Here is a 19,219-nt window from a genome sequence, read left to right as displayed (position 1 = left end):
CCACCTTCCCTTCCCACCCTCCTTCCCTCAGCAGCAAATAGTCTGATGAATATGTTCATACACATTTCTGTTTAGCATGTTTAGAGGTTAGTTAGGATTAAGAGAAAAGAAAGAAAACCATGAGATAGGAAAGAAAAACATAAGAGAAAATTTTAAAATGCAAATGTAGTGTTCATTCAGATTCTGTAGGGTTTTTTGTTTTATTTTGTTTTGTTTTGTTTTTCTTCCTCTAGATGTGAAAAGAATTGTCCATCGCAGGTCTCCCAGGGTTGTACTAGCTCTCTGAACTGCTAAGAGGAGCTGCATCTGTCAAGGTTGATCAGCTCACAATGTTGTTAATGTGTACAGTGTTCTCTTGACTTCTCTCCTTCACTCAGCATCAGTTCCTGTAATTCTTTCCATGCTTCTCTAGAGTCCGACCATTTATGGTTTCTTATAGAACAATTGTACTCCTTAATATTCATATACCATAACTTGTTCATCCATTCCCCAATTGATGGGCATCTCCTCCATTTCCAATTCTTTGCCACTACAGAAAGGACTGCTATGAATATTTTGGAACATGTGGATCTTTCCCTAATTTTTATGATTTCTTCTGGATATAGGCCTAGTATTAGTATTACTGGATCTAAGGGTAGATCAGTTTTATTTATCTTTGGGCATAGTTCCATATTACTCTCTGGAATGATTGAATCCATCCACAACCCCACTACCAATGCATTAATGTCCCATTCCTCCCACAATCTCTCCAACATTGATTGTTTTCCCTTTTTGTCATCTTAGCCAATCTGATAGGTGTGAGATAGAATGGTGTTTTAATGTTGTTTTATGTTGTTTTAATTTGCATTTCTCTAATCAGTAATGATTTGGAACATTTTTTCATATGATTATATATAACTTAAATTTCTTCATTTGAAAACTTCCTCATCAACAAATGATCATCTTTTTCTTTTTTTTCGTCCTCCCTTTCTTTCTTCTTTTTTTTTAGGTTTTTGCAAGGCAAATGGGGTTAAGTGGCTTGCCTAAGGCCACACAGCTAGGTAATTATTAAGTGTCTGAGACCAGATTTGAACCCAGGTACTCCTGACTCCAGGGCTGGTGCTTTATCCGCTGCACGACCTAGCTGCCCCCCTCCCATTCTTTCTTGAGGAAGAACATGATTATACTACATAATGCAGAGACCTAAACTATATATAAGCCATGGCAAGCTCTTGGAGCAAATAACTCATCCAGAAGGCTTACCAGCATTGTGGAAGAGGGATTATATATTTTGTCTTTTGTCTTTGAATCCTCTATAAATAGCATATAGTAAACACTTAATAAATGTCTATGGAAGTGAAATGGAGTTCAGTGCTGACCAGTCTCTAAGGGCATTAAAAGAAAAACACCCTAGGTTTCAAAATAACGACTCCCTATATCTTGAGAGCCTGAAGGTCTGGAGAGCCCTGACTGCGTGGCTCTTCTAGACTCACTTCATATCTAATCATCTGCTAAAACAGATGTTTCTTCATGTATTTCCAGCAGCTCCTGTATGCATATGAAGTCAAACTGATCAAGACAGTGAGGAGCAATAAGAGACATGAGTCATATTTATTTGTTTGTTTTCTTTTTAAAAAATTGTATGCATCAAGTGAAATTGTTTATGTTATATCATTTTACTCTCTTTCAGTGCCCTCCCCTGGTCAAGATAACCACATGAGTGTGGATCTCCCTCCAGGGTCAGAGCAGATCATGCAGACTCTCAGTGAACTGGCCAAATCTTTCCAGGACATGGCAGACCGTTGCCTGCTGGTTCTGCATTTGGAAGTCAGGTATGACTATAGGCTGGAGTCTTATGTCACTTGTTTGGTTCTCAGAGAGCATTTTTATGAGTCCTTTTGGATGTTTTAATAAAAATGTTAATTTTACACCCTGCAAGTGAATGACAGAATCTGTCTTCAGATTGTACTAACATATGCAAGACATTGTGTTAAACAGTATCTTTATTGTGCAGAATAAAACCCTCCCTACATCATGCTTGGAAAGAGAAAAATCAAATAAGAGCAAAGTTCAACAACAATATGAAATAACACAAGAGATTCCATAAGGCTGTCCAGGATTAATTGTCAAACGGGTGATAGAGAGTTATGAATTCTAAGGATTGAGATATTAATGTTGGCCATATTAGGCCTTCTTCATGGAGGAGAAAGGATTTTCAACTATATAATATCTCTGATTCTCCAAAATAAAAGGTCATAGGATTGTAGAGTTTTAGATTTTGAGAGGTCTGTAGTTGTCATCTAGGCCAACCCCATCATTTTGCAGATGTCTAAGACACAGAAACCCACACAGGTGAGATAGTAAATGCTAGAGCCAATATTCAAATCCAGGTCCTTTGATCCTAAATTCATTGACCTTTCCACTAAGACCACAGTGCCTCTTCCTCCTACTCTATTGTCTAGCCCATCCAACAATCATCCTTTCTGTTGTCTTTCCAATTCCCCATTTTAGAGAATGCATTAGATCATCATACTAGTCTTTTTTTTTTAATCCAGATTTTGAGTTCATCAGTTTAGGAAATTCCCAAGTTGGAAGAAGTCTCTACTCATGTGGATATATTCTCTGGAGCTCAAGCCTGTAAATAGCTGCCTGGAACATTGACAAAGCTCCAGTGGCTCATCCACCCAGTCATGGTCAGCATGGGTCAGAGGCTTAAAACCCACTTTGACCTGACTCTGAAGTCATCTCAGTATTCATTGTGCCATACTACTTCTTAGCCTACTTTTATTTCCTTAATATCTCTATTCCCAACTCTTCTTTTCTTTGTTTTGTTTTGTTTTTGGTCTATCTTTTGAGTATGTCATAAGTGTTTCAAGATGTTATGGCCAGTAATATAGTACTAGATTCTTGGAATAAAATGGTTCCTCATTGTCTCCCTAGCATGGAAGGCTCCATGGAGAAGGGGCCACCTAAGTTAAGTTACCCAAGGCCCTGGGTTCTTATTGCTTGTAAGTACCTCCAAGTACTGGGTTGGCAAAGGATGGACAAATGAAAGAATCAATCCAAATTGCTTTTGAATTAACTCCTCTTTTCACACTATTAATATGATAGAGGGATAAAAACATTAGACTGGGAATCTAGACTGGAACCCTAGGTTTACATGCTGCTTCTGACTCCTGCTCACTCTATGACCATTTAACCCACTTAGGATTCATATCCCTTATCTGGAAAATAGTCAAATGTTGATATATGTGCTAACATCTACAAATTTGTGAGAAAAGTGATGTGTAAGTCCTAAAATTTTAGAGCAATCCAAGTTATTAGCAGCAGCAGCATTATGACTTGCCTATTTGAGCTTTTTCAAAAATAGGGCCATTTCCAGTCTTATTGATTAGTTTTATACCAACTTTTAAATTTTTTGCTATTCATAAGATAGCAATTAAATATATTTCCTCCTTCTATGAATAGATCAAATAGAACAAGCTCTTGAGGAAAAAATACTGATAACTTTCTGATGTGCCAAATTGCAGCTTTGCAGAGCAAAGCAAATAGAATACCAAACTAATTACTATCAAAATCCACAGGACTCAGGAAATTGATTGTTTAGTGCATAATTTTTTTTAAATCCAGAACTATCTATGTCATGTTGCTAATTCCCAAGAGACATTTTAAACATGTTGAGGTAGGTTATTAGCTCCTCTGTATCTGTCCCTCTACTTCATCTCTACATATTCCAATAATAATAATAATAATAATAACAATAACATTAGACACCATTCCATCTAAGGCTTCTTTGGGATGCTGTTAGACACTTAGAGCTAGAGGAAAGGAATTCGAGCATGACCACCTAAGAATATTTGACATCTAAAAGCTGGGAAGAGATTTCTCCCTTTCCTTATCTATCTCACAGAAAAGCACCCAGTATCAAGAGTCCTAAGTTCTTCTTGCTCAACTTTAAGAGACAGATTTCCCAAAGCTTTAGTAGCAGTCAGAGCAGAGAACTAAGAATCTAAAGATCTGGGTTTCTATTTCTGCCTTTCCCCTACACATGATAATCCTAGATATGTCACTTAAATTCTTTTTGTTCCATGTACCCAAGCTATAAAATGGGGTTAATAACGCCAGTGCTATGCAGTGGATAGAACACCAGCCCTGGAGTCAGCAGGACCTGAGTTCACATCTGACCTCAGATACTAATAATTACCTAACTGTATGACCTTGGGCAAGTCACTTAATTTGCAAAAACCCACTCCAAAAAACAAACCTAAAAGTAATAATATCAATGTTACATAAGTCAATGGGATAAAATAAATATTAAAGGGCATTGAAAAGTAAAATTGAAAGATAAAGTCTATTATTATTATTTAATCATTCCAAGAACTTGAAGAAATAGCTTCTCTGAGAAATTCTGAGTTTCTCTCCACTGGTATTGTTTGAAAGGAGTGAAAATATTTTGAAAGCCTTAGGTACTTTGTGCTTTTTGTTTGTTTGTTGATTTTTCCAACTACATGCAAAGCTAGTTTTCAACATTCATTTTTTTGGTAAACTTGAATTCTACATTTTTCCCCTTCCTCCTTCACTCCCCTTGACAGCAATACATGTGCAATTATGTTCAACATATTTACATTTTAGTCATATTATGAAAGAAGAATCAGAACAAAAGGGGAGAAATGCCATGGGGGGGGTATAAAGCATAGAAAAAAAATTTAAAAATTGAAAACAGTATACTTTGGTCTACATTCAGAATCATAGTTCTTTTTCTGGATGTGGGTAGTATTTTCCATCACAAGTCCTATAGGATCATCTTTGCTTATTGTACTGCTGAGAAGATGATCAACATAGTTGATCATCATACAATGTTGCTGTTAATGTGTACAATGTTCTCCTGATTCTGTTCACAGCATGTAAGTCTTTCCAGGCCTGTCTGAAGTTGTTGTTTTTCTTAATAATAAGAGATACAACTCAGGGAACCCTACAGCTGTCTTTTAACCCTTGAAGGGCTATCATGTGGAAAACGGAATTAGATTTGTTGCCAAAGAATAGAATTAGGTCCAGTGAATGGAATTTGAATGGAAACAGGTTTTGACTTGATGCAATACAAACTTTTCTTAAGTGATAACTGTCAACACTTTAAAGGCTTAAAAAAACCTAATCTCTCCCCTAGTCAGTGCCTTAATTGTTGGAGGATATGATATGTTTTTTGGTAACAGAACTTTAGAATTTAAGTGATATTAAGAGTTCATCTAACTCAACTTCAACACTTAAGGAATGAAAGCATTGAGAAAGTGAGACAACCATAGGCATCATAATAATTTGGAATTATATAGTGTTTTAATATATGCAAACTATTTTTCCTATAATGACCTCATGAGGGAACTATCACAAGTATTATCTTCAGATTATAGAAGAAGAAACTGAGATCAGAGAATAGATATGCTTTAACCTGGTTACATAGCCAGTTTGTGTCAGATCTAAGATTTGAATCCAGGTCTCTTGGGTTTTGAACCCTGACTCATCACTCTTTACCATACCCTCTCTATTTTTTTAATTATAAAAGTAATTTGCTGGGAAATTAAATTAATGCCTTATCTAGCACAGTTCTCGGCACATAAGTAGGCATTTGAATAATAACTGACTCATTGGTTTTCAGTGAATTAATTATAAGTCATCTGGTTTGAACTGAAAGCCAAATAAAATTCATCATGAACCATTTTTTTTGAGATTCAAAAGAAGTAGATTGCTTTAGGGACTATTGTTTTCATATTGCTCAGTACTCATAAGGTAGACAGAGAAGTCTATAGAGACGGAGAGCACACCTGGCCATCATAATAAATATTTACTATGTGCCTTTCATTTGCTGTATATGCTTAGGGAACCAAGACTACATATAGACCCTGTTCTCCAGCAGCAGATATTCCAGTGAAGTATCTCAAACTGACCTGACATTTTTATCTTTATCTAAGAAGCAGCCATAATTTTATATACATATATATACATAATTTTTTTTGTTTGAAAGGCAAATAAATAATCAATCAACACATGCCAGGAATTTAGAAAAACTTCAATATCAAAAAAAATTCATTTCTGTTCCAAATAATTTTATAATAGTGGTCCTCATTATTCTTTAACATTGTTAAAGTTCCTATCAGAAAACCCTTAGCAAAAGCCAACAGGTTCTAATGAGTTGGAGAACCCAGCTGAAAAACATTTGACATTTTACCCAAGAAAACCATAGGTCATATTTAATCACAGGGAGGTCCCTTTTCCATAGTGTCAGAGGGTTAGGCAAATGACATCCTAATTATTAAAAGACTTTGCAGAGGGTCTAAAAATCCTCCCATTTGAACTCCAGAGGAACACTCTGAACTTGCCATTTGAGTCTGGATGCTGAGACTGTCCCCTTTCCCAATTCCTTTCAGCATCAGGAGGGCTTTAAGTGGGTACAACAACAACAACCTGGGACTGGTGCAGCCTAAATGTGCAGTTTCCGAAAATCAACCCTCATGCTGGGCAATCAGCAGTGTTTTCAGAAAACCTTAATGCCAAAGTCAAGTTGAGGTCAGCAGCAGCTTGTCTATGTTAGAAAATAGCACAGGATTTTCTTTTTGAAGTTGATGCTTTTTTGTGACCATATTCATGCCCTTTCACAGGACTAATCATTTGGGGACCAGCCAATAGCCAAGAATACATGTAATTTTCCTCAGGGAAATGACAGGCCATTTGCCATGACCTTTACGGCTTTTCACCTGTTTGTGAAGAACTAAGTTGTGTTTTTAGCCAAAAAAAAAAGAGTTTAGTTTGGGGAATTTTTATTGTTGGTATTTTTTTTTTTTGGTTTTAAGTTATACAAAATTTGTTAGGCTTCACACTTTTCGAAACGGTTGAGTATTTAAAGGTGGCAAAGAAACCATTATTTTCTCCAGTAAAACTTGTCATTGACAATTTACCTGTTTTCTCCTTTTCTTCAGAGTTCACTGTTTTCACTATCTCATCCCTCTGGCAAAGCAAGGGAATTATGCCATTGTCGCTAATGTGGAAAGTATGGATTATGACCCTCTGGTGGTTCGGCTTAATAAAGACATAAGTGGCATTGAAGAGGCCATGAGTGCAAGTCTCCAGCAGCACAAATTCCAGTATATCTTTGAAGGTCAGATGTTTACCCATGGGATTGGAAGGAGGAAGGATAGAATTTGTACACGTTTCTATCTGCCTTAAATTTGAAGCTGTTGGGGAAAGCATTTTTTCTTTATATGTTTGAGATGTAAATTGTGTGTTTGGTGTGTATGTGTGTGTGTGAGAGAGAGACTAAGGTAGACCAAAGTATGGTTACCATCTGCTTCTGATTGGTAAGGCGATTTAATCAAATATAGGGCAGATGGCAGTCCTGCTGCCTCCATCCCAAGCTGCTCATAAGGTCTGGGTACAGGTGGGGAATGGGCCTTGATTTAATTTGGACAAAATTGAAGGGAAATAGAGGGAATCCTGAAAGATTCCTCATCTATAGGCCATAAAAACCACCTTTCCACTGTGAATGCCATCTTCCCGCATCTTCTGAAAAGTGTACATGCTTCTGATTAACAAGGTTCTTTCAGATCATTTAAGGCACATTTCCTTTAGTCCCATGGTGGTTAACATAGAGCATGCCATAGATGGAGCTTGGTGGTGACAGCTGCTGGCTTCTGCCTCAAAATGTGCCTAATTTCCATGAAGTAGGAAGTAGGAATCCAAAGGAGTATGATTGCCCAAAGATGGAAAACATGTAGCAATGCATGGATATCCCTCCTGTTTGAACTTTGTCTTCTAAGAAAATTTGACTTTAAAATGATCTTGTTTTCCCTTTGACTTCCATCATGAATTAGACATTTGTTCCCATGGGAACAAATCAGTAGGCTAAGTAGAAAACTTAGCAATGAGAGGCTGAATATGTTGATAAATTTATAGTGTCCAGCTCTGTAGTAGATCGTCAGTCCTGTTACAGTAGAGGTGTTATGACTGCTGGAGATCTTGGAATCCTCTCATCTTGAACTTCATTTTTCCTTTTCCAAACATTATTCAAGAATGTCCTCTCTAGGGGCGGCTAGGTGGCGCAGCGGATAGCTCACTGGCCCTGGAGTCAGGAGTACCTGAGTTCAAATCCGGCCTCAGACACTTAAATAATTTTAATAATTACCTAGCTGCGTGGCCTTAGGCAAGCTACTTAACCCCATTTGCCTTGCAAAAACCTAAAAAAAAGTTCTTTCTGCTTTTGGCTACTATTCTATCCTTTGGGGTTTTTTTTTTTGAAAAATTGTTTTCAAGTCCTGAATCTATATTCCTAGCACTCAGAACTTTGTGCCCCTTTTCCCCTTGTCTGATGCCCATTCCTTCTGTGCCATAGTAGCTTGCTTAATGAGATGATTCTCATCCTCTTACATATACTGTACTCTAAGAATTCTCCAAGTTTGAAATTTCATTCTATATAAAACAAACTAGGCCTGTGCTATTCAGTAGTTCAAAATTCATTACACATTCAACTGGAAAAGATGTGAATACCATCAGTGCCTTTGTCTGTAGTCTTTTCAGATATTTTGTTCTTTATCTAGAATGCTAAGTTTTCTATCTTTGTATATTTTAGATGGGAAAAAAAGCTTCAAGAAATGGGTCACCCATTCTTCTGCTACTGAATTATAAGTTGTATGTGTGACCTTCCTCCATTTGTAACTTCAACTTTTCAAATGAATGACAAAGGCATTGAGAAAGATTCCTCTTTCTCTTTAATCTTTTCAGTGTAAGGAAAACTTAAAAGATCAAGGGCTGAAAGGGACCTCAGAGTCCAGCCCTTACATTTTACAGTTGAAGAAACTGAGACCCCGGGAAGTTAAATTATTTACCTAAAGTCATTCCTATAGATTGTAAACATCTGTTCAAATGTATTTGTATTATTAGGTTGAGGAACTGCCCTGCCTCATCCTCCCTCTCATTCACCTTTGTTCCAACAGGTTTGGGCCACTTGATTTCCTGCATCTTGATCAATGGAGCCCAGTACTTCAGACGTATCAGCGAGTCTGGCATCAAGAAAATGTGTAGGAACATCTTTGTACTGCAGCAGAACTTGACCAACATCACTATGTCCCGAGAGGCTGACCTGGACTTTGCAAGGTAGAGGGAAAGCTTGGGGTGACATGTGAATGTGCAGTGCAGGTGGAGCCTGGGGTCTCAGGAATAAGAAGATGCCCTTGTAAAGATGGCACTCCATTTGAGAACAACTGGGTCTTTTTGGACAAGTCCTACCAAGGACAGGTCCTTGCTGGGCTGGGCACACAGTGCTGGATGCTTTATAGAGATTATTTTACTTGTGCTTCACAGCAACACTGGGATGTAGGTGCATTTATTATCCCTATTTTACAGACGAAGAAACTGAGGCAGAGGTTAAATGACTTGTCCAAGGTTTCAATGTTAGTAAATATTTGAGGTAGAATTTTGACTCAGATCTTCCTGACATGAGGCCTGGTGCCCTATTCACTGTGCCACCTGGCTGCTAAGGGTCACACAGTCAATATCTCTCAGAGGCAGCATTTGAACCCAGGTTTTCCTGACTCTTAGTCCAATGCTGTATCTGCTGTGCCACACTGCCTCTCAGTGGATAAGTAAACATACCAACCATATCCCTACATATATAAAAAACAAAACAAAACAGATGAATCCACAAGCTCCAACACTAACAGCAATGTCTAACAAGAATTCACCCTTTATTTCTATGTCTCATGTTTAACAAGGTGCTTTTATTCTTTGTATCTTTTAATTTGACTTCTTGCTTCCTAGAAAAAACTCAAGAAAGTTAGAAAATTCTTGGGATGGCAGTGAAAGAGATAAATAAATGTCACTTCACAGGGAAAATTTTTATACCACTTGGTTTTTATTACCTGACCCCAGTGAGTCTATTTCTCTTCCACTCTGTTCTCCTTTGTCCTCATATATTTCTCTCTATTTCTATGTGCCTCATAAACTGAATTAGGTGGAAAGCCTTCCTTGCTCAGATTAAGAAAACAGGTGTGACTGAATGTTGCATTTATTTGGCCTCTCTTATGGGGAATGATCTCATTATTGAATTAGTCTATTCATAATAACATTGACAAGGGGAAGTTAAGAACATGGAGGCCTGAGGGACACTGAGAACCATTACTAATTCTCTGTGGAATATAATTCCTAAATTCAATCATCCCTTTTTAAATGATTTTTTTTCTTTAGCTGAAATGTTAAGTAAATTAGCATGGTTTTTGGCAGACAGTGTGGGGCCTGAACATGTGCTAAGAGCAACTGGTATCTGAGTTAATGAAATGCTGAGTGGGCAGTATTGAGGTTCTGAGATTGGCATCAATGGTCTATCTACCAGTGAAGCAGGGCTCCAAGTGGTAATTGAATGGCAACTGAGCTTTGCCTTTCCCAGATGTCTGGTGTCTTCTTTGTCTAAAACAGATCTTGCCCCCTCACCCAGATTCTACTGACATCCTCCCGATCAGATAGATCAGGAAAGGAAATATGTTGGCATAAAATATACACATATAAACACAAACATACACATATATATGTGAGTGAACATATATAGAACATAGAGGCAAGCCAGGTAGGTAAGCAAGCTGATCTCAAGTATCATTTCAGGCTTTGACAAAGTATAGGTCTTAGTGACTTCACCTAGGATGATCCTCTGAAAAGGTGGGGTCAGTCATCCATCATCATACAGACTGTGATTTAACTGGTGAGTTCCTCTACAAAAAGGTACCATGCCAGTTCAAGAGAAATGTGTGTGTGTGTGTGTGTGTGTGTGTGTGTGTATGATTTATATTTATATATATGCACTATATATGTATTAGATATATATACTGCATAATATATATTTATATATGCATTAGATAGATAGTGCAGACACATATACATAATAGGGATATGTATATATATATGTGTGTGTGTGTGTGTGTGTGTGTGTATATATATCCATGCATTTACATATATGTTGACATGAATGTGTTTGGTTTCCATATATAGATTTCCCTTCCTCTGTGCTTCCTTCTGGACTCCTCAGACACTGCTGCATGCCTTCTATAGTCTTCTGCTTTCACCCTTTGCTATTCCTGAAAGGGGCAGATTTTGTGAAATGCATACCATTAGTCTCTACTGAATTTCAAGCTATGTAAGATAACCTTAACGGCGATACCCAAGTAGCCAAGAATAGAATGTGAGGAGTGTGGCTCAGCATTCCTTAAACAGTGGCTAATCAAGCATGGACAGCATCTGTATTTCTCTTTACTCTCTATAGGAATGCTATCTTCAAGCACAGTAATTAATCATTGGTTTGCCATGTGTCAGAAAACTTATTTAGCAAGAAGTTGCCAAACTCTCAGTTTCCCATTTTTTGTTGTTTTAGCTCCATGACCTTGGCTAGTGAAAATCTTTTCTGTTATAGTTGTGAGGTGCGTGTGTGTGTGTGTGTGTGTGTGTTGGGGGGGTAGAGGGAACCATGGGTTGGAAGATGGTTAGGGAATAGGTCAAGATTTTGTGAAATCCCATTTATGCTGAGACTATCAAGATGATTTCTATGATGATTAATATTTGGCTGTGATACCTTGGGAATTTTTACAGCATTTGTGACTGTGATAGATAGGTATTACTCACTTTTAGTCAGTTGTTTCATTCTTTGCATACTGATGCCATAATTTAAACTGTGAACAGGATGATAAACCTCAGGTGAACAAAGGATTCGAAGCACCTTGCTACAGTACTGGAATAATAGTGCAACCCTCCCTGTCTTCTATGGTAATGATCACTTAAGCCCTAACATAGGTTTGACTTCTTTGACCCTGCTGTTGATTTTCACACTCAGAAGGATAGTTTATCCTGGGAAATCACTGCAGATTAACTAGAAAGCCAAAGGGCCTCATCAGTCTGCTTTGTAATTCTTTTCATCGGACACTATCCTAGCCTGAGCTATGATGCGATTTTCTAAATGTAATTCACAGAAGTATTGACAGGACCTGCATGTTCAATATTCTTGCATTATACCGGGAGACGTCCATGTTAGACTTTAAGCCCCCATATATATATTTTAAGGTAATGTTTAACAATGTTTAATTGTGACTGTGCAGGATTTTTAGACAAAAATACTAGAAATTCTTCTCCAATGGCTGCATTGCCATGTGTTTGTCTTATAACTTGAATTCCCTCCATAGCATAGTGAAATTTCCTCCTCTTTGTTCCTTCCACACTGTCTGTCCCACTGCTTTGTTCTCACATCTCTGCAGAGCCAAGTGATTTAATGGAAAGAGAAAATATTTGAAATCAGAAGACCTGGATTTATATCTTAGTCCTACTTCTAACAATCTTTATGACCTTGAGCCAATCACTTAAATCTCCAGGGGCCATGGTTTCCTCATCTATAAAATAAGGAGATTAGACCAGGTGATATCTAATATAAGATATTACATTCCCATCCATCTGTCATTAGATCATATGTCTTTTCTCTTTAGGCTAGCATTTACTAAATTATTCCAAATAAAGACATGGATGCTAGAAATCTAAACCAATCAAGAAGAGTAGTGCTTATATATGATAGAATCATCTTCATGACTTGGAGGGAAGAATGTTCTGATTTTTTTAAAATAATATCATCCCTTCCAAATATCCCTTTCCACTCCCCATAGAAATTTATGTTGTAATAGAGAAGTACCACTTAAGCAAAAGTAATGCCCTGACTGCCTTTCAGTATATGCCTTATTCATTGCCTGTATTCTATCACTTCCCTGTTGAGAAGAAGGGTGTATATATATATTTCATCCTAAGTCCTCTGAATTCAAGACTGATGATTGCATTGATCTGAATTCTGTTGTCTTTTAGTGTTTTTCTCCTCCATATTCATTGAGGTATACATAGGTGTATATGTGTATATATAGAAATTTATACATATATATATTCTTGATTCTGGTTTTGTTTCAGTTTACATGATTTCCAAATCTAGTCTAAATGAGAGGAAAGTATTTCAAGATGCTTTATTGACATGTTTCCTTTGCTTCCATGTGTAACTTAAACAAAATTACACTTTAGGGATGTGTCAGTGGGAATCTCAACTTCACATTATTGCATAAGATTTGGGTGGAAGGTGGGTAGGAGATAATTCTGTAAACTGGCCTAATGGGGTTCTCAAAGTATGATTTGAAAAAAGCTAAATTTACAGTATCACTCTTTAAATTGAATGGGCTTCATGGGTTGGACAAAAGTTATTTTGCTTTTAGAACATAGACCTTTATAATATGCTTCTCCCAGTCACCTTTGTTTTCATGTGTATGTTCTGTGAATCTCTTGAATTTTTATTATTCCAAAAGAGAAATAAGCCTTTGATTTTAATTTTTATTAATAAATGACCTCTATTCTTATATCTTGTAGATTATCATAAGAAATATTCTATTAAATTTGATACCTAAGAAAATTCTATAATCTGCTATTAAAAAGAATGGTTAGTAAATATCTAGAAAAAGAAGCAATTGTTTTAAGAATTAGCATGATTTCACCAAGACCAGCTTATGCTAGACTTAATTCCTTCTTTGATATGGTTACTAGACTGGTGGATCTGCAGAGGACTCTTCTAGAGCAATATTGTAGATATAGTTTCTCTAAATTGTATCAAAGTATAATTTGAGAGTCTCCCATGTCCCTCCTACAGAAAAACTAGAAAGCTTTTACATAGATGGTCATTCAGTTGGGGAGATTAAGACCTTTTTAAATTGCCAATCCCAAAGAGCAAGGGCCTATGTCATCTTGGAAAGAGCATTCCCATAGAGCACCCAAGGGATCCATGTTTGGTCTTGTGCTAGTGAAGATTTTTATCAAAATGGAATAAAGGCATAACTGGGATGATTATCAACTTTGAAAATAATGTGGACCTAGTAGCAAATGACAGAGTTGGTATTCAACAGACTGTAAACAAGCAAGAACATTGGGCTAAATATGATAAAGCACAATCTAATAGAGTAAAATCCAAAGTCTTATATTTAATTTCAAAAGAGTACAGAGAGGAAAGGTATGACTAGACAGCAGTTTGCTGAAAAATTTTAGAAGTCTAATTGAATCACATATTCAACAAGTCAGCAATATGAAAGCTGCCATATTAGTCACCTTAGGATTTATTAAAATAAGCATAGTTTCCAATACAAGGAAGGTGATAATACTGCTTTAGTCTGCCCTGTTCAGGCTACATGTCCAATAGAAAATTGTACATTTATTCTTTCCACATTGGCAAAGTTAAGTGCACCATACCTCCATAGTCTAGAAAATGCAGGCAAAATTTGACCTTCCCTTCATATCAAAAAAGAAGTCTGATTATTATGGTATTAAAAGATAAAACTATATTGATATTATATAATACTATATATATATATTTAATACATTTATGAGTTTCTAAACTTTATTTGTGAAGCCTGTTGGCCTTCACCTGTTGTCTACTTGCATAAAGTCTCCAAAACCTTTCATTTAATTTTTCATGCCAACCCATGATATATTGAAGCATGATGGAGAAAGTCATCATGTGGAAGGGATAATTGTATTCACTTATGGGTACCACATTTTAGGAAGGATATTGCTAAGCTGGAATCTTAGAAGAGCATTTCTCATGAGTATGATACATAGAAATTGGAGATATTTAGTTTGAGGAAGGGAAGAGTTGGGGAATATCTTATGTCTGTCCTGAGATATTTGAAGGGCCGCCATGGGAAGAGTAATGAGGCTCTTTTTCTTTGTCTTCAAGAAGGTCACACTAGGAGCAGGAAGGTTAGAGAAATTAAAAAGAAGGAAAAATGGAAAACGTGAAGTTAAATTTGCAGGCAATTAGAGCTATTCAGGAGAGAAGAGGTTTCCTCTCACCCAAGGGCTTTAATCAAGCCACTCTTGGATGGCCACTCTTCTTTGTGTGTTTAGAGGGGAATTCTCACTCAGGCACAGGTTGGTCTAAATGAACTCTGAAGTCCTTTCCACCTCTGAGCTCTGTGACTCTTCCTACATATGTGACCGCACCATCAAAACCTTGGCAGTGACAAAGGGGAAGAACCCAACTCGGGAGAGCTACAGAGAAAAGAATTGGACTGGCTTCTCAGGGTGATAGTGGAAGGAGGAGAAACATGACTCTGGGTGGAGAAGAAAGGTTCTCCTCAAAGCTCCACATTAAGAATGTAAAAGGTTATATTTTAGCATAATGAACCAAGGGCTACTTGAAAGTCAGAGAAGAAATAACAGTAACTCATGTTTATGAAGTTCCTTAAGGTATCCAAAGAGCTTTCCTCACCACAAACCTTTAAAACAGATAGTAGACCCAAAGCACAGTGTCCCTCAGTGTTTCCATATTAAGCAGAAACATATGCCCCTTTCCTGGGCTTATTCTGGGTGGTGTTGTCAAAGTTCTTCCAATAGCCCCCTCACTTGCTCAGCTGCTAGTCCTGATCTGTCTCTTTCCCTCCCCACAGAGTTGGGTGGTGGTGGTTGTGTTGTCTCACCATGTCCTGGTCTTCTTCCTCCCTCCATATGCCCTGCTGCTCTCACTATCTGACTAGTGAACCAAAAGTTGTGCCCAAGCAGCTTGGGAAGTTCTTTCATGTGCTCCAGAGGAGATATTTTTTTTTCAGGAAAAAATAATTGCTAAGAATCTGAATTCACAGTTGTTTCAAAACCACCCAAATATAATCAATTAAGTTATTTCCATATGTTTACAGAAATAATTTTCTATATTCTCTCTTATTTTTTCTTAATTACACATAAGAAAAAATTATTAAAAAAAGGAAAATATTGACATTCTTTTTTTTATTTTAAGCTCCATATTCTTCCCCCAGGCTATAATTTGATATAGATTATATAAGTAGCTCTTCTCTTCATAAATCACCAATATTTTTTTGTTCCCTCCATCAACCTCCCACGTGAGACAAGAAAGGTTATGGCAAAGCCAAAGGGAAATCCAGGTTTCCAGATTAGCACAGCGCTTTCTCTTAGGCCTCCATCCTCCCTGATAAAGCCAAGAATGGTGTATTCTCCCAGAAGGAGCCCTCAGGAAGATCTATTTCCCATATCCTTTTGGTCCTAAGATTATTACTTTCATTTTCTGCAAGAAAGATTCCCGTTTTTCCTACTTGGATTGGCCAGCTCGCAATGTGATTGAGAGGGATTAGCAATAAGATGCTGCCATCTACTGGCATCCCTTCTCCGAGCTCCAGACCAAGGCTCTGATTTAGGGGAGGCTTCAGCCCTGAGATAAACTGCAGGGGTGGCTTTACTGGGGGAAAAAATGCCTTCCAGGGAAAACAATCTTTCTTTTTCTTTTTTTAAACAAATAATTTTGATGTTTTAAAAAGTAACCAGCAGAAACTTACTCCCTAGGCTTTTCTCTATACATTTGCTAATAGAATGCTATCCTATCACCCACCCAACATAATAAAGATCTCAAGGAACCTGGAAGAAACATCTGCTGTCCTTGTCCTGGATTCTTCCACCTTTCTCCTGACCTCTACCAGCACTATGATATTTTGAGTCTAAGGGAGTTTGAGAGGGTTTTGCTTTTTTTGTTTTTTCTTTTTTGTTTTATTATGCCAGGGATTGGGAGCACCTCAAAAAATGCTGTTCCCAATGATGCCACTAGAAAATGTGTGTTCTCTACTTAGATGGTATCTAACATATAGTATGGACTTAATTCATACATTACACAGCATCTGTTGTAAATTAATCAACCACATCCTGCTAGGTGAGAAAAAAATTATAGACTCTTAAAATTTGGAAGATTTGCCTCTTAGGTAGATGAATCAAAGCAGAGTTCTTTACCTGTCAGCCTAAACCTGCTCCTCCTCTTTACTGCCCACTATTCTTCCAGTCACTCAGGTTCCCAGTTTCTGCCTCCCGATTCTCTCTTCAGCCCCATAGCCAGCAGGCTCCAGATCTTGTCGATTCTCCATCCACATAGCTTGCATTTTGCCCCTTTCATACTCACTCTCCAGTCACCCTAGGCCAGGCTCTTATCACCGCTCACCCGTACTATTGCAGTTCCCTTCAGGACTCATTCTTTAACCTGCTTCCAGAACTTGTTACTTACCTTGGCCCCTGCTCTTCTCCTTCCCTTCCTATGCTTCTGCCCTATTTGGGTTTCCTGATTGAATCCTTTTCCATTGCTCTTGTTGGCTATTTTTCTTCCTCTGGTCCTGTAATGAAAACCAGATCAGGGTCTTTGGTCTTCCGGACTTCTTTCTCAATACTAACTCCCTTGATGATCTCATTTATTCATGATCTCCACCATCACATCTAGACACCTCTAACTAAGCTACCTTTCCTGCTGTAGGTTAGTTGCAGAGCTAGGTGATCTTTGGTTCTTTGCTTTCCTTCAACTCTCATATCCAACATGTCATTCAATTTTTCAGAATCATTCTTTTTTTATTGCCACCTTTCTGGTTTAAGCTCTTCTTATCCTTCAACTGCTTGTCTTACCATTGTCAGAATTTCTTCATCCTAAGACATCCCATAGCCTATGACAGACATCTCAACTCTTCCTTGCTGGTCTCCTTTACTGACCCAGTATCTATATGACAGGCCCTAATTATAAGTGTTCTCCAAGGTTCCTTCCTAGACCCTCTTCTCCCTCTATACTTTTAAAGGTACCACCATCCTTCTGGCATTTCAGCTTCATCATCTTCAGTGTTCTCAACTCTTTACTCTCCTTCACCTCACAGAGCACATTGTTGCCAAACCTTGTCACTCCCATGGACCCTTTTTTTGAGGCCTGCTAGTCTCCTCCCAATTTCCCCATAGGTGATTTACTTATTCCTGCCATGTCTTAGTTTATGCTTTTGGTCCTCTGCCTGCAATAGCTTCATACACACACCCTTACTTCTTCCTAGGCCTAGATTTCTACCTTGTCATCATCACTCCCATCCAGTCCCTTCTCTCTGCTCACACAGAAACCTCTTGTCTGGTCTCTTCCCCATCCATTATAGCCAACACACTAGTTCTGACCTTGTTACTCCCCTATTCCACCTATTCTAGTGACTTCTTATTATCTTTAAGATATAATATATAAATTCCTCTGTTTAGCTTTTAAAGCCCTATACCAGCTCAATGGAATGCCTCCTTCTCATCTACTCCCTTATCCAACCAGGCAGGCCTTCTCTCAGTTCCTACACATGACACACCAGCCCTCAGCTCTTTGCTTTGTCACTGACCATTCCTCATCTGGGGAATTCACTCTCTCCTTTACTTCCACCTTCCATGGCTCTTCCCTCTCCTTTTAAGATCATCTCAAGCACCATCTTCTGTATAAAACCTTCATGTTTTCCCGAACTACTTTATATTTTAGTGCTTTGCATTTACTCACTTAATATTATATATATATATATTATGTGAACATGTTATCTCCCCAATGAAAACATCATTCTTGAGAGCAGGAATTGTTTCACTCTTAGTATTTGTAGTTCCAACACTCAGCCCAGGATCTTACATAATAGGACGCCTGTAGTAAATACTATACTAAGACTTAAGAACAGACAATAACTAAGTCTCCACTGCCTTCCTAGTACATCCCTCTGCTTGACTTTCCAAATATTCATACTGCCTAATCTGTTCTCTCCATACCTATCCAACTTTATATTTTCATTACTTGCCAGTATCAACCCCGTTTCCAAGGCAGACCAGTCTCCTCACTTTTTAGTCCATAAAGACATACTTAGTCCTACTTCCTTGTCTTTGGTTCATGCTCAGTTCTCTATCTGGAATGCCTTCTCCTATCCCCTTTGTCAACATATACCCCTACATCTTCCTAGCCTAGGCCTAAGTCTCACCTGCTTCATGAAGCCAATTCTGATTTCTCTGGTTTGCACTGACACCTCTCTTTTCTGCTCTTCTTTTTCATTTCTTGAGGAAATTTACTTAAAATTCCTTCTAGGAATTTGCAATTCTTACTCTGAAGTATCTCTTGTATCTATCTCTCTTCATATTATCTTCTGTGCCACGACACTTGTTCAGACCTTCATTATCTCTCACCTGAACTATTACGATAACTTCCTAATTAGTCTCCCTGTTTTCAGTCTCAGTCCCTTTAATCTGCTTTAGTCCATCCTGTGAACTGCTTCCAGATCAAACATCCTTAAGCACAGCTCTGATCAGGGACTTCTTTCCCCTCCCCATCCCTAATCACACCACACTTCTTGTTATTTGCAGATAACATACAAAGTCCTCAGCCTGTCATCCCATC

The 19,219-nt window shown here is 37.8% G+C and overlaps 1 protein-coding gene and 1 long non-coding RNA gene across 4 annotated transcripts in view; one reads left to right on the top strand and one right to left on the bottom strand.

Moving 5' to 3' along the window:
- The window catches only part of EXOC4 (exocyst complex component 4), a 914,582-nt gene that overhangs the window by 835,380 nt on the left and 59,983 nt on the right, over positions 1-19,219 (top strand). For both annotated transcript variants that reach the window (XM_074193663.1, XM_074193664.1), the window contains 3 exons: positions 1,670-1,811; positions 6,948-7,126; positions 8,958-9,117. In XM_074193663.1, the coding sequence (XP_074049764.1) occupies positions 1,670-1,811; positions 6,948-7,126; positions 8,958-9,117 (481 nt within the window). The remainder of the gene's footprint in view (positions 1-1,669; positions 1,812-6,947; positions 7,127-8,957; positions 9,118-19,219) is intronic.
- Positions 1-19,219, bottom strand: part of LOC141492921 (uncharacterized) — a 39,483-nt gene that overhangs the window by 19,051 nt on the left and 1,213 nt on the right. Inside the window, exons 1-2 of one of the 2 annotated variants that reach the window (XR_012470077.1) lie at positions 17,461-17,629; positions 17,072-17,177 (exon numbers count right to left, since the gene is read on the bottom strand). This is a non-coding gene — a long non-coding RNA (uncharacterized LOC141492921). Of the gene's footprint in view, positions 1-17,071; positions 17,178-17,460; positions 17,630-19,219 lie in introns of those variants that run through there. The other variant, XR_012470078.1, reaches the window with a different exon arrangement.

Source organism: Macrotis lagotis, chromosome 7, assembly GCF_037893015.1.
Source record: "Macrotis lagotis isolate mMagLag1 chromosome 7, bilby.v1.9.chrom.fasta, whole genome shotgun sequence".
Lineage (NCBI taxonomy): Eukaryota > Metazoa > Chordata > Mammalia > Peramelemorphia > Peramelidae > Macrotis > Macrotis lagotis.
This window is presented reverse-complemented; position numbering and strand designations above follow the sequence as displayed.